General features: G+C 42.8%; 1 protein-coding gene across 2 annotated transcripts in view; it reads right to left on the reverse strand.

The window, feature by feature from the left end:
* LIPA (lipase A, lysosomal acid type) overlaps positions 1–4,486 on the reverse strand; it is a 38,195-nt gene extending 33,709 nt beyond the window's left edge. Inside the window, exons 1-2 of one of the 2 annotated variants that reach the window (XM_033215941.1) lie at positions 4,170–4,486; positions 332–443 (exon numbers count right to left, since the gene is read on the reverse strand). In XM_033215941.1, coding sequence (XP_033071832.1) covers positions 332–442 — 111 coding nt within the window. In that variant the 5' untranslated portion in view covers position 443; positions 4,170–4,486. Of the gene's footprint in view, positions 1–331; positions 444–4,139 lie in introns of both variants that reach the window. The other variant, XM_033215945.1, reaches the window with a different exon arrangement.
* Positions 4,487–15,982: the final 11,496 nt, after the last annotated feature.

Genomic DNA, 15,982 nt, shown 5'->3' on the forward strand with positions numbered 1-15,982 from the left:
TCTCTACTAAAATACAAAAAAAGGTAGCCAGGCGTGGTGACGCATCCCTGTAGTCCCAGCTACTCGGGAGGCTGAGGCTCGAGAATCGCTTGAGCCCCTGAGGCAGAGATTGCAATGAGCCAAGATGGCACCACTGCACTCCAGCCTGGGTGGGTGGGTGACAGAGTAAGACTCTGTCTCAAAAAAAAAAGATTCAGAGAAATTGAAAAGCAAAGGAGTTATAAAGAGATGAATGTATGAGTATGGTTTCATGTAGCTCACATAACTGGATCTGAGAAAATAACATTTGTCACAGATGTATTTTAAAAGTACATAACTTTGAGAAACTTACCACATTCATGTTTGTTTCAGGATTCACAGCTGTCAGTTTCCCTCCAGACCCCTCAGAATGCAGGGTCCAGAGAACCAAACAGACCACCAACTCCAAGAACCGCATTTTCATTCTGTATAATAAAACAGTCTATTATTATTTGCTTTTATTTTACTACACAAAAATATTCTGGTAAATTAATGCTCCCACAAAAAGTTCTGAACCAGATTTAGGGCAAGTAAAAGGCGAAGGGAAAATATGAAACAAATGACTCCAGCCATATCTGAAAGGAGAAAATAAGGAATTTTTTTATTTTATTTATTTTTATTTTATTTTATTTTATTTTTGAGACAGAGTCTTACTCTGTCACCCAGGCTGGAGTGTAGTGGCGCAATCTCAGCTCACTGTAACCTCCGCCTCCTGGGTTCAAGCAATTCTTCTGCTTCAGCCTCCCGAGTAGCTGAGACAACAGGTGCACACCACCACGCCAGGCTAATTTTTGTATTTTTAGTAGAGACAGGGTTTCACCATATTGGCCAAACTGGTCTCAAACTCCTGACTTCATGATTCACCCACCTCAGATTCTCAAAGTGCTGGGATTACAGGCATGAGCCACCGTGCCTGACCAGGAATTTTTTCTTTTTTTTGAGACTGAGTCTTGCTCTGTTACCCAAGCTGGAGTGCAGTGGCGTGATATCTCCGCTCACCACAACCTCCACCTCCCGGGTTCAAGTGGTTCTGCTGCCTCAGCCTCCAGAGTAGCTGGGACTACAGGAGCGGGCCACCATGCCCAGCTAATTTTTGTATTTTTAGTAGAGATGGGGTTTCACTATATTGGCAAGGCTGGTCTCAAACTCCTGACCTAGTGATCTGCCCGCCTCCACCTCCCAAAGGAATTATTTTTAACTAAGAAATCTCCCACCCACCACCTCCAGTTAATATATGACCTTTGGAGTCCAGCATACCCACATACCTCCTAACCCCAAAGTTAAAAACAAATTGTTCATGGAGAAATAACAAAAGGCAAGACTTAGAAGAGGATAGTTTCGGAAAAAGAAAGAGCTACAAAATTTCTGAGCTTGCTTATTTCCCACCTCTTGCCCTCCACCTGTGATTTAGACATGTTTAAGTTCAGCCACTATTAGCTTTTCTCCTACTTATTCAACCACTTCTGTTCTTGCCCCAATTATATGTCAGCAATTAAATTTGTCATTCATGGGGAAAAAAATGAAACGAAAGAAAATAGAGCCTTCAAAAGAAACAGAAAGGAAAAATTTGACCCATTTCTCTCCTTCTGAAATTCTCTAACCATCAAATCAACAAAGACCATCTTGGTTTCTGGCAGTGATGACTCAAAATCACAGCAAAGACCTTGAGGATGCTGAAGGCAAAGTTAAATGCCTCTCCTAAGAAAACACAAATGGTTAGAGAAAAACCTATGACTATAGTCCAGAACTTCTGTATTTTCAAAAAATAAATAGAATTGCTTAAAAAGATGCAGGCATGTGTGCCCATACAAAGACTTGTACATAAATGTTTATAGCAACTTTGGGTGTAATAGCCAAAAACTGGAAAAACCCAAATGCTTTAAATGGATGATTGGATAAATTATGGTATATACCTACTACTCAGCTATAAAAGAGAATGAACACAAAACAATATAGATAAATCTCAAACTAATTATGCTGAAAGAAGCCAGATCAAAATAAAGAAAAAAAAAAGTACTGTCTGATTCCCTTCATATAAAACTCCACAAAATGCAGTCTAATCTATACTCACAGAAAGCAGATCAGTGGTTTCCTGGGGAGAGAAGGGGCAGTAAGAAAGGATTACAAAGAAGTATGCACAAAGAATCTTTTGCGGGTGATGTACAGGTTCATAATATTGAATGTACTGATGGTTTCACAGGTGTGTACACATGTAAAAACTTATACAATTGTATAATTGAAATATGCCATGCTATTGTATGTCAATAATACTCCACTACAGCTGTTCGTTTTTAGTCTTGTGTTTAAAATGAATATTCCACAAGTCTTAAGAAATTGATTCTCAGGAGATTGCAAAAGTGAACTGACTCCCTTCTGTTGAAGGAATTCCTCCTGGGATTATTTTTTTCCAAGAAGTAGTGAACTCTGAAATTCTTTTTTTCTTTTTTTTCTTTTTTTTTTTTTTAGACAGAGTCTTGCTTTGTCGCCCAGGCTGGAGTGCAATAGTGAGATCTTGGCTCACTGCAAGCTCCGCCTCGTGAGTTCACGCCATTCTCCTGCCTCAGCCTCCCGAGTAGCTGGAACTACAGGCGCCTGCCACCACGCCCAGCTAATTTTGTTTTTGTATTTTTAGTAGAGACGGGGTTTCACTGTGTTAGCCAGGATGGTCTTGATCTCCTGACCTCGTGATCCGCTGGCCTCGGCCTCCAAAAATGCTAGGATTACAGGCGTGAGCCACCGCGCGCGGCCGTGAACTCTGAAATTCTAAACAGGAGCAAACGTCATCCCCTTCAGTGTGCGTTGGCAAAGCAAGGCCACTGCTTCTACTTACAACTTTGTACTTCTTTATGATAGGAAGGATTGTACAGCCCCAGGCTATTTTTTATGATAAACGCAACCTCCCAAAAGTCTATTATTACTAGAGAATAAGGAGTAAACTGAAAGGGAAAAAATAAAAGGAATTACCACAATTTAAAACAGAGTAGCATCTGCAGTCGCTGCTTTCATTCAGCAGTTTTCCTACAGAACCTGCACCAGCTGCCTAGAGGAAGGTCCATGAGAGTAACAGCTAAAGCTACTCAGCTGAAAATCTCACCCAGTTAAGTTTTCCTTCCAACACAACACTACATACTTAGTATGTTTTTCTCAACATACAAAGCCAAGCAACTTTTACAAAGGAGATAACTGTGAAAATCTCGAAGGAGGGGGGAAAAAAAAACAAAACTTCCAGGCTGAATTCAGTGTGCTTTTCTGGGCTGTTATTAACACCTTCATCTCAGTTCTTTAGACTTTGTAACAATCCATTAGATACTTGTCTGCCCTCATTTCACCCCAGCCCAAGGCCACAGGGCACAGCCTGAGTCTGACTCAGCTTTGTACCCCCAGAACCAAGCGAAGTGTCATGTATGTATTAGATGCATAGCATAGATTCTGAAAAAAGATAGGAGCAGTCCAACAGTTCAGTGGCAGAAGAAAAGGTCCCAACGCAGCATGCCATTTAGCTTTCTACTAACAACAATTATTACGACTCAAATTTAAGCTCTCGCAAGGCGCCAGCCACCGCAGGGAGCGCTTCTGATCTACTAGGTCAATTACTCCTCGACCGACCCTATGGCAGTACCATTAATTCCATTTTTCAGGAATCTGAGGTTCACCCAGCTTAAGTACTGGAAGTAAAGTGTCAACTGTTTAAAAAGCAATATCGCTGGGACTTTAACCAGGATTGATGCCCAAGTCTGCTTTCGACCACGCCGTTGGCTAACAAGAGAGGTAGGATGGGATGCCTGGAGGAGCTAATGGGAGGAGAGCACGAGGATGCAGAGAGAGGACTCAGACATCCCTGCTGTCCTCACGGTCCAGGAGCACTGGGCAACTTCACTGACCGGCGACCGCGCCTGTCCAGGAAAGTGAACAGCGCCCAGGGAAGATGGGCAACTTCAGCTCTCTGAAGTTGCCCAGGTTGATTGGCAGATGCTTTGAGCCAACGCCCGCAGAAAAAGCACCCGCAGGCACCCCAGGCAAGAGTCGCCGGGTCCAAACGCAGAGGGTCCTGCCGGCCGGCAGAGCCTCACGGCGCGACCCTCCCCTTGGTGGAGGCACAAGCTTCCACGCCGCACCCGCACCTGGCAGCGCCGCGGGGCCGGCACACTCACCTAGAGCTGTCCTGCCGGGCCGCTGTCTCGAGTCGCAGTGCCGACTCTCAGGGGCCGGGGTGGGAATAGGGTACCTGCAGGGGGCCTGGTCTGCAGTGTCGGAAGGGCGGGTGCCCACTACCCTCGGGCTATTTGTTCAGCCAATCAGAGCAGCCAGCCACCGGGAAGTGCCGCGGAGACTCCGCCCCGGCCCAGCTCGGCCGCTTGCCAGCTAACCGGTTGATCCTGCAGAGCATGCGCTGTAGGCACTCCTAAGAGATGGGACCCGTCCTCCGCCTCCCAGGCTGGCAGGTCCCCAGCTCTACCAGCGCGCCGCCTACGCATGCTCTCTTAGCAGAGGCTCTTTTAGGCGGCCTTCTGCTCCGCCCCCGAAGCTCCTGCAGGGCTGGCACCCTCTGCGCCTGACAGAGAGCATGTGGGCTCTATAAATGAAAGTGAATCATGTGCTCTATTTAAAGCGTTGATCATTGTGCCTGATGCAAAGCAATCTTGCTGCTTTTAATTTTTTATTATTATTAAAGATTTGTTAAAAGAGGAAACAATATTCAATATGCACATATTATTTATTAATCATTTTCTAAAACAAAGATTTTATTGAGCACCTACTAAATGCCAGGCAGTAGTAAGACAGTGGAGATATAGAAACGAACTAAGCAAGGTCCCTGTTCTCTTGTGTATATTCTGATGGGAAGAGACACATCATGAATAACTATATAATACATGAGGTGGTGATAAGTGCTATAAAGAACAACAACAAAAACAAACAACAACAACAAAAAAAAAAAAAAACAAGGGGCTGGGCACAATGGCTTATGCCTGTAATCCCAGCACTTTGGGAAGCTGAGGAGGGCAGATCACCTGAGGACAGGAGTTCAAGACCAGCCTGGCCAACATGGGGAAACTCCGCCTCTACTAAAAATACAAAATTAGTAGGTGTGGTGGTGTGCGCCTTTAATCCCAGCTACTTAGGAGGCTGAGGTAGGAAAATCACCTGAACCAGGCAGGTGGAGGTTGCAGTGAGTGGAGATTATGCCACTGCACTCCAGCCTGGGCAACAGAGTGAGACTCCATCTCAAAAAAACAAAACAAAACAAAACAGGGATAAGAAGGAGGATGATATGTATATGGTAATCAGAAAAGGACTCTGATGAAGTGACATCTAAGCATAGGCAAGGAGGTAGTCAATAGCCTTAGATACTGGAGAAAGCACATTCCAGGTGCAAATATCAAGTATAAAGGCCCTGTGGTAGGAATATTCCTGGTGGGTCCTAGTCAGAGTGGTGAGGTCTTTGAGGCTAAAACAGAATGTATATAGTAGAAAGTAGTAGAACATGAAGTCCTAGAAGTTTGGTGCCTTGGGAGCCACTTGTCAAGATTTTACCATATCTTCTGACTAAGATGAGAAGCCACTGGAATATTTTCAATAGAAGGGCAGCATAATCTAGTTTAGAAAGATCATTCTGAACTACAGAAGCAGGGAGACTAATTAGAAGGTGTATTAGTCTGTTCTCATGTTGCTAATAAAGACATACCCAAGACTGGGTAGTTTATAAAGGAAAAAGGTTTAATTGACTCACAGTTCCACAGGACTGGGGAGGCCTCACAATCATGGCAGAAGGCAAAAGGCATGTCTTACGTGGCGGCAGATCTGAGAGAAAGAACCAAATGAAAGGGTTTTCCTCTTATAAAACCATCAGACCTTGTGAGACTTATTTACTACCACAAGAACAGTATGGGGTAAACTGTCCCCATGATTCAATTATCTTCCACCGGCTCCCTCCCACAACACATGGGAACTATGGGAGCTAAAATTCAAGATGAGATTTGGGTGGGGACACAACCAAACCATATCGTTCTGCCCCTGGCCACTCCCAAATCTCATGTCCTCACATTTCAAAAACCAATCATGCCGTCCCAGTAGTCCCCCCAAGTCTTAACTCATTTCAGCATTAACTCAAAAGTCCACAGTCCAAAGTCTCATGTGAAACAAGGCAAGTCCCTTCCACCTATTAGCCTGTAAAATCAAAAGCAAGTTAGTTGCTTCTTAGATACAATGGGGGTACCGGCATGGGATAAATACACCCATTTCAAATGGGAGAAACGGGCCAAAATGAAGGAGCTAAAAGCCCCATGCAAGTCCAGATCCATCAAGGCAGTCAATTCTTAAAGCTGCAAAATGATCTCCTTTGACTCCATGTCTCACATCCAGGTCACACTGATGCAAGAGGTGGGTTTCCATGGTCTTGGGCAGCTCTGCCCCTGTGGCTTTGCAGGGGCAACCCTTCCTCCTGGCTGCTTTTACAGGCTGGTGTTGAGTGTCTGCAGCTTTCCCAGGTGCATAGAGCAAGCTGTCAGTGGATCTACCATTCTGGGGTCTGGAGGACAGTGGTCCTCTTCTCACAGCTCCACTAGGCAGTGCCCTAGTGGGGACTCTGTGTGGGGCCTCCAATCCCACATTTCCCTTCTGCACTGCCCTAGCCCAGGTTCTCGTTAAGGGCCACACCCCTGCAGCAAACTTCTGCCTGGACATCCAGGCATTTCCATACACTCTCTGAAATACAGGTGGAGGTTCTCAAACCTCAGTTCTTGACTTCTGTGCACCCACAGGCTCAACACTACATGGAAACTGCCAAGGCTTAGGGATTGTACCCTCTGAAGTCATGGCCTGAGCTGTACTTTAACCCGTTTTAGCCATGGTTAGAGTGGCTGGGACACAAGTCCCTAGGCTGCACATAGCAGGGAGGACCTGAGCCAACCCAGGAAACTATTTTTTCCTCCTAGGCCTCCAGGCCTGTGATGAGAGGGGCTACCTCAAAGGTCTCTGACATGCCCTGGAGACATTTTCCCCATTGTCTTGGCAATTAACATTTGGCTCCTCATTACTTATGCAAATGTCTGCAGCCGGCTTGAATTTCTCCTCAGAAAATGGGTTTTTCTTTTCTATGGTGTTGTCAGGCTGCAAATTTTCTGAACTTGTATGTTTTGTTTCTCTTTTAAAACTGAATTCTTTTAACAGCACCCAAGTCACCATCTCAATGTTTTACTGCTTAGAAATTTCTTCCCCCAGATACCCTAAATCATCTTCCTCAAGTTCAAAGTTTCACAAATCTCTAGGGCAGGGACAAAATGCCCCCAGTATCTTTGCTAAAACAGAGCAAGAGTCACCTTTACTACGGTTCCCAACATGTTCCTCATCTCTGTCTGAGACCATCTCAGCCTGAATTTCATTGTCCATATCATTATCAGCATTTTGGTCAAAGTCATTCAACCGTTCTCTAAGAAGTTCCAAACTTTCCCATGTCTTCCTGTCTTCTTCTGAGCCCTCCAAATTGTTCCAACCTCTGCCTGTTACCCAGATCCAAAGCCACTTCCACATTTTCAGATATCTTTACAATAGCACCCCACTCTACTGGTATCAATTTACTGTGTCAGTCAGTTCTTGTGTTTTTTTTGTTTTGTTTTGTTTTTTTGAGATGGAGTCTTGCTCTGTCACCCAGGCTGGTGTACAGTGGCATGATCTTGGCTCACTGCAGTCAGTTCTTATGCTGCTAATAAAGACATACCCAAGACTAGGCAATTTGTAAAGGAAAGAGATTTAATTGACTCACAGTTCCACATGGCTGGGGTGGACTCACAATCATGGCAGAAGGCAAAAGGCATGTCTTACATGGCAGCAGACGTGAGAGGGTATGAGAACAAAGTGAAGGGGTTTCCCCTTATAAACCCATCAGATCTCATGAGACCTAGTCACTACCACGGGAAAGGTATGGGGAAAACTGACCCCATGATTTAATTATCTCCCCCTGGGTCCCTCCCACAACATGTGGGCATTATGGGAACTACAATTTAAGATAATGATTTGGGTGGGGACACAGCCAAACCACATCAGAAGGCTACCACAATAGTCCAAGTGAGAGTTAATAATAACTTGGACCAGGATGGTGATAGCAGTGAAAGTGGAGAAAAATAGTCAACTCTAGGTATGTTTATATCGTTGAACCAACAGGACTTGCTGGTGGATTGAATACAGATATGAGAGGGACAGTAGCATCAAGGATGGCACTAATGGAGTTGCCATGAATTTGAATGGACAAAGTACCAGGAAGAGCAACTTGAGAGGGAAATTAGGAGTTTGTTCTAGATTTGTTGGTTTTGAGATGCCTGTTAGAGACCTGTATCAACTCAGGCCATATCAGGAAAAAGAAGCTACTCTAGGCATTGCAAACAGAGGACATGGTTACACAGGTGACAGCATTGCTGAGAAGACAAACAGGGTTCGGGTGGCACCACAGAAATTATTAACAACGTGGGAAGAGCTGGAGTATCATTGGATGAAGGAAGTGTCATACCATAGATCAGAAGTTGAGCAGCAGTCTCCGTCAGAGACACCACCCCTTGCCAAGAAAGAGAGGAGCTAGAAATAGCTGGACCTTCCCTTCCTTCTTCCTTCAGTCTTCCACAAGTCCCTTCTGAGGATCCTAGACAGGCTAAAGCTGGCTGACACAAGAGCTTGCAGAGGTCAGACCACTCCATCCTCCACAAGACAGAGCAGAGCAGGGGTAGGACAGGGAATGGATTTGGAGACAAAAAGGAGAAGATTGGCAAAACATCCACATGGAGATGTTGAGTAGGGACTAGGAAATATAGATGTTGTATTCAAGCTCCAGGCTAGAGATATGATTTGTGACTAATCATATTAGAAACAGTATTTAAAGACATGAGGCTGGATGAGATCCCCTGTAAAGTAAGCATAAGTAGCAAAGAACACACATAGAGATTCAGAAGACATAAAAGCTGAGAAGACAATGAGGTTGGAGGAGAACTGAGTGTGTTGTACTTGACATGAAGTGAAGAAAGAAATTTCATGAAAGAGGAAATGATCAGCCCAGGCAAGTGCCAATGATAGCTTAAGTGAAGTGAGTACTGAGAAATGAGCAACAGATTGAGCAGCATTTCTGTGTGTCAGACATTGAGCAATATAGTTAACCTTTCTAAGCCTCAGTTTCTTCACTTGTAAAATGGGGATGGAAAGGTAGTTTTGAGGATTGAATGAGACACTCTATGTAGAGGGCTTAGCACAATTTTGCAAAAGTAAAAAGTGATGCAGCCCAAAATGCAACCCAGGCAAACTGAATCCAAGTTGTCATCTGTGAGTGAATGAATGAAAATATAACCACAAAGTTCCTTCAGCCAGGTAGGGGAAGATTTCTCCTACTTCCTGCTTTGGGCCACTGTGATCCACAATGACTGGTGGATGACCCATACCTTTTCCATGTTAAACTTAATGAAAGAGAAAAGGAGACTCTACAGAAGAAAATGACATTGATTCAGGTTTTCAATGGGAATAAGTGTGCCATATTATACTATGTGCATATTTAAAGAGGTTAAGACAAGGGGAAGTTTTTAAAGGCAAAATGAGAAAGAACAAGTAAGCTATTTTGAATCAATTGTCCTTGGCTACAAGGATCAATCACAAGGGTGGCATTGGTCCAAGGTCTGACAGACAGTTGCTGAATAGACATCCTTGCGGAAGTATTTTCTGTGCAAGGCTGCATTTTTGGCAGTCTTTTGTGATAGTTCTGATTTTCAGGCATATGTGTGAGAACACTCCCTTTATGGCCTTCCATGGGTCCGTTTGCCAGTTCTTTAAGATATAGGGCTTCATTTTGATTTTGACAATTTTCACAACTATAAAAAGAAAGTTTTACAGAAAACAAGAGGTAGCAGTGGTGTGTGTGTGTGTCCATATATGCACATGTGTGTTTGGGATGGTCACTTTATATAATAAGCCAAACTGGTGAATTAAAGACAGAAACAATACTAATAGCAGTTCTGCTTCCAGCAAAGATAGAGTAACAATGACCTGATTTACTCTCCTACTTTAAACAGCTAAGGTGGAAAAAGTATGAAACAATAGTTTCAGACGTTGGACAACAAATAGTGCAAAAGAAAGAGCAATCCTTGAGAAGAGGAAAACAAGTGAAATGATCCCTGCAATGCCTCAGGTAATTGCCTGGAGAGATTTTCCAGGCTGTACTTTAGGGAGGCCAAATCCAAGCAAAATCCAGCAGTTGATCTGAATAGAGGAGAAACATGAGAATTCAGAAGGCATTCTCATCTGGCAGTAGGAATTCTCATAAGGCAGCAGAGTTGCAGAGCAGAGTACTGGCGCAGAGAGAGCTGAAGAGAGGCAGGCTGTGGCAAGCTGCAGATGGGTTCCTTCAGGCCTTTAACTAATAGTCTGCATGTGAAGAGACTATGCTAGATCACAGTTTAGTGAAAGAAACCACCTGCAAACAGTAAGATCCCCAAGGCTCACACAGAACTTGGAATGGTTTCAGTTACAACCAGCCAGAGTGGGAAAACATTGTAATACACAACTCACTCAATAAAAAATTCATAAGACTATTGTCTCAGTATTGGAGCAAGATCAGCCCTAAATTAAGGCTGGCCTTTTAAAAATAAGAATACTGAATAAGAATAAGAATACTGAATACTGGGAAGTAGACCCCCAACTGATTTTTACCAAGGTTCCATGACAATTCAGTGGGGAAAGAATAATCTTTTTAACAATGGTGCTAGAACACTTAAATAGCTATATGCAAAACAATGAACCTAGACCCTTAAGTCATAGAAAAATTAACTCAAAATGGACTATATACATACATTTGAAAGTTAAAACTACAGGAGTTCGTAGAAAAAAATAAGAAAATCTTAAGGAATTTGTGTTTTGTCAAAGATTGTTTAAACACAACACAAAAAGCATAACCTATAAAAGAAAAAATATCAACAAATTGGACCCCTTCAAAGTAAAATAACTTTTTTCTCTAAAAAAGACACATTATAACCATGATGAGATACCACTTCATACCCACTAGGATGGCTATAATAAAAAATACAGGTAATAACAAGTGTTGATGAGGATGTGGAGAAATGTGAACCCTTGCACACTGCTACTGGAAATGTGAAATGGTGTGGCCACTTTGGAAAACAGTCTGTCTGGAAGTTCCTCAAAACGGTAAACATAGAGTTATCATATGACCCATCAACTGCACTTTCAAGTATATACCCAATAGAAATAAGAACTGATGTTTACATAAAAACTTGTACATGAATGTTCATAGGAGCATCGCTCAGAATAGCCAAAAAGTGGAAATAACCGTATGTTCATCAACTGATGAATAAATGAATAAATAAAATTTGATATGTTCATACAATGGAATATTCTTCCATAATTTAAAAATGAAGTACTGATACAAACTACAACATGGATGAATCTTGAAAACATTATGCCAGATTTAAAAAGCCACTCACAAAAGACCATTTCACTTGCATGAAATGTACAGAACAGTCGAATCTCTGCAGACAGAAAGTAGATTAGCAGTTACCTAGGGATAATGGTGGGTTGATGGCTAAAAGATGGGGAGGAGACGGTGTTAGGGTGATGAAAATGTTCTAAAGTTAATTGTGATGATAGTTGCACAGTTCTGCAAATATATTGAATGCCATTTTTCCCTTTAAATGGTGAATTGAATGGTATGCAGATTGTATCTCAGTAAGTATTCTTTAACTTTATAAAATGATTTGGTCTGCTTTTTTTTTTTTTTCTTTTTTTTTTTTTTTTTTTTTTTTTTTTTTTTGAGGCAGAGTCTCGCTCTGTCGCCCTGGCTGGAGTGTAGTGGCCTGATCTCAGCTCACTGCAAGCTCCGCCTCCCGGGTTCACGCCATTCTCCTGCCTCAGCCTCCCGAGTAGCTGGGACTACAGGCGCCCGCCACCTCACCCGGCTAATTTTTGTATTTTTAGTAGAGACGAGGTTTCACCGTGTTAGCCAGGATGGTCTCGATCTCCTGACCTCGTGATCCACCCGTCTCGGCCTCCCAAAGTGCTGGGATTACAGGCTTGAGCCACCGCGCCCGGCCTGGTCTGCTTCTTAAAAACTAAAACTCCAATCAAAAATTAGCAAAATATTTGGACAGACATTTCACTAAACAAGATATGTGGATGATTAATAAACATGTGAAAAGATGCTCAACACCGTTAATCATTAGGAAAATGCAAATGAAAGCCACAATGAGATAACACTATTCTATCCACCAGGATGGCTAAAATTAAAAAGTGTTGGCAAGGATGTGAAGCAGCTGGGAATCTCTTTCATTGCCTATGGGAATGTAAAATGGGACAATCACTTTAGATAAAAGATTATGAGTAAATCTATCATATGACCCAGCTATTCTACTCTTAAGTATTTACTCAAGAGAAATGAAAGTGTTTGTGCACAAATGATCATAGCAGCTTTATTTGTAATAGCCATAAACTGGAAACAACACAAATGTCCATCAACAGGTAAATGGATAAACAAATTGTTGTATATCTATACAATGGAATATTACTCTGCAATAAAGGAATTGTGATCTTCTGAGGCACACAGCAACATGAATGACTCAAAATAATTATGCTGAGAGAAAGAAGACAGACAAGAACAGTACATGTCTTATTTCATTTTCATAAAAATGCAGAAATTGTAAATTAATCTACAGTGATAGAAAATTAGTGGTTTCCTGGAGAGGGGACATTTTTCTTTGGAGAGGAGAGGAGGCTGGATGACAGAGAGGCATGGGGAAACTTGGAGGGAATAAATATATTTGCTGTCTTCACTATAGTGATGGTTTCACAGGTATATACACATGTGAAAACTCATCAAAATGTACAATTTAAATATGTGCAGTTTAATCTTCATCTGTCATACTTTGATAAGCCTATTTTTAAAAATACTAATAGTCACTATTTATTGAGCCCTCGCTATATGACAGATATAATCCTAATACTTTACATTCATTATCTTGTTGAATCAGTAACCACCCAACAGAGGTGTTTTCCCTTTCTTCAGATGATGATATAGAGACTCAAGCCATGAAGATGATATTTAAACTCAAGTAGCTTAACGCCAAAGATCCAGCTCTTCTTCACTATCGAGAATTTAACCCATTTTCATTCAGCAGTTCTTTGAGTGACAGGCCACTCTCTTGAAGGTTGGAGATTCAGAGCTGAACAAGGATACCTGGCTCCTGCCCTCAGTGCCTAGTGGAGGAAGCAAGAAGATGGGGAACCTGAGGCTCAAAACAGGAAGGCCCAGCTCACCTGGCTTGTGGATAAGAGGTTGGGCAGCTGCGGAGATTGGCTGAGCCGATTAGAACTGAATGTTGTCTCACCCTTCATTGCCATCAGGGGGCAGCAGTTCCCCAGGAAGACCGAGTCTGGGCCCATGCAGGCTTGGGCCTCCTACTGGGAGGTGCCGACACATTCTGGTACTTGGGGCCTCTGAGTCTCAAAGGCCTTCGGCTGTGTTTTCCCCACCTCCACACACGTTTCAGTACTTAATAATCCAAGGTCCTCCATCTCCATGTGTTCAGTAAAAGGGAAGGAGGCTTTACAGAGCACATAAAGGGCAGACTGCCCTGCCTCCCAAAGGGAGGCAATTTAAACATGTCCCACTGTGTTTTGTTTCCTTTGGAAGCGTTGATAAAAGGTTTACTAACAGGCACTTGAAGATGGAGTTCAGGTATCCAGGACGCTCCAGGCTTTGACCCGCGATGGTGAGCAAGGGTTCCTCTTCCTCTTCCTATGCTGGGCTTCGCAGTCAGTTTCATCACAAAAGGTGAAAAGTAGCTAGTAGTGACACATTCCAGCACCAGAAGAATTTCTAGAAATTATTATCTAAGGGTCTTCAATTTCCAGCCCATAGTCGCCTTTGATTCCTATTAACAACATGTATGGACACCTACTAAAGAACTAGCCTGGAGCTGAGGACACAGAAATGACTAAGTCCAAGCTTTCAGTGCCCTCCCACATAATGTGAGTAATTGGATGTGATGCCTAGTCCAGAAGTCATAGCCAGAGGCCCTCAGATATGCATCCTTTGCCAAAATAGCTGGACCCTCTGGGTGTTCTAGAAATTTGAATTAGTTGTCAACAGTTAAAAATCAGAAGAGCTCAAGACCAGACTGGCCAACATGGCAAAACCCCATCTCTACTAAAAATGCAAAAATTAGCCAGGTGTGATGGCGGACGCCTGTAATCCCAGCTACTGGGGAGGCTGAGGCAGGAGAATCGTTTGAACCTGGGAGGCGGAGGTTGCAGTGAACTGAGATGGTGCCATTGCACTCCAGCCGGGATGACAGAGCGAGACTCTTTCTCAAAAAATAAATAAATAAATAAATATTTAAATTTAAAAAATCAGAAGAGCTTACATAAAAATATACAATCCTGGCTTCTCTTGAAAAACAGAGAGAATGCTGGTTCTTGATTACAAGATGAAATAAATGTCTTAGAACTGTGGGAAAATTCACTGGCATAGGTCAAGTCCAGCCCCCTGTTAGTGCAGAGGAGAATAGAACTCATCTCATTCTGTACCTTCTGTGGTTTATTCTTCCTCTTCCTTGTTCAGACCTGTGCATCTAACACTAGTTTATATTGAATGGCCTGAACTTGCTGGAATGCATTAAGAAATTCTGCCTCTCTACGACTGCCCTGCAATGTGCTGTTTCTGAGCTCCCCTCCCTATCCCTTAACAGCCCTGTTGATTTTTTGCCGTAACCAACCCAATTCCAATCTCATTTTTCAATTCAAAGTGCTCCCCCTCTTTTACTTCAGACCTGCTTAAGATGAAGTCCAGCCATGGGAAATGGTATGTGATCTGTTCTTTCCCTTTTCCCAGGTCTTTCCTTACCCACCTACCCAATGCTTACGGCTGGCTTCTTCAAGCTAGTATCGGGGAAAGATGAGACAATTGAAAAGGAGATTTTTCTTGTTACCTGACTGGTGCTGAGGACTTGTAAACTCCTGGTATTCCCTATGGGAAAGGATACGATTGCTAGTTCTCTCATTTAGCACACACAAATGGACTGAACTTTCCAAAACAAAAAATCAGAATATAACATCTGACAGTGGCAAGCTACTATGCAGGCAATGAGGCATGAATTAAACAGCATTGAGTGCCTAGTAAGTCTTCCCTCAGTGGCCACAGGTCATCCCTGGAGTCTGTTCACAAACCTTTCTCTTTGACTCTGCATTCTCCATTCAGCACTTGTTGGCATCTCTCTTTTCCTTGTCTCTCTATACCTACTACCTAAGGCTCCTAAATGACACCACAATGAGCACAGGGTCATGGAAACTCAATATCTTTCTTCCTGTCTGAATTACAGCTTTGCAAAGCAAACCTTGACATTTTTATATCTTCACTCTGCAGATGTCATCAGACTATCCCAGCGTTTTTACAACCTTGCTATGCAAAGAATGGTCCCTGGCCCAGCACCTTGAGATCATCTGGGAGTATGTAAGAAATGCCAAAATTCTGGCCTCACCTCCAAACTACTGAATCAGAGTCCCCATATTTCTCAGATCCCGGGGTGATTCCCATGAGGAATGTTTGAGAAGCACTCTTTACAAGATTCTACTTCTATATGTTTCATATTTGTAGTAAATTTCATCAAAACAATTCCAAACCCTTTCCTCATGTTTCCTCAGAAATCCTAGTGGGCCCTTGTCTAGGATTCCTCTCAGTTGACAATCACTTTTTGTGAAGCGAACAGTAAAAACTGCCAAGCCCAATCACGTGTGCAGTTGTTAGAGTTATTAAAACATACTAACATGTTGCTGTTGGCAGCTGATGCAGAATAAAGAGGAGCGGCAACTAGAGATTCCATCAAGTCTTCATGAATTCCTTACTCCTTTCTTCCCGGAACTTCTCTTCACATACAAAATAGATATCAGGGTATCAGGGCCAATTTGGCTTTGACTTTCGCTTCTCTTCCTC

The sequence above is a fragment of the Trachypithecus francoisi genome, unplaced genomic scaffold, assembly GCF_009764315.1.
Source record: "Trachypithecus francoisi isolate TF-2019V2 unplaced genomic scaffold, Tfra_2.0 Contig00586, whole genome shotgun sequence".
NCBI lineage: Eukaryota > Metazoa > Chordata > Mammalia > Primates > Cercopithecidae > Trachypithecus > Trachypithecus francoisi.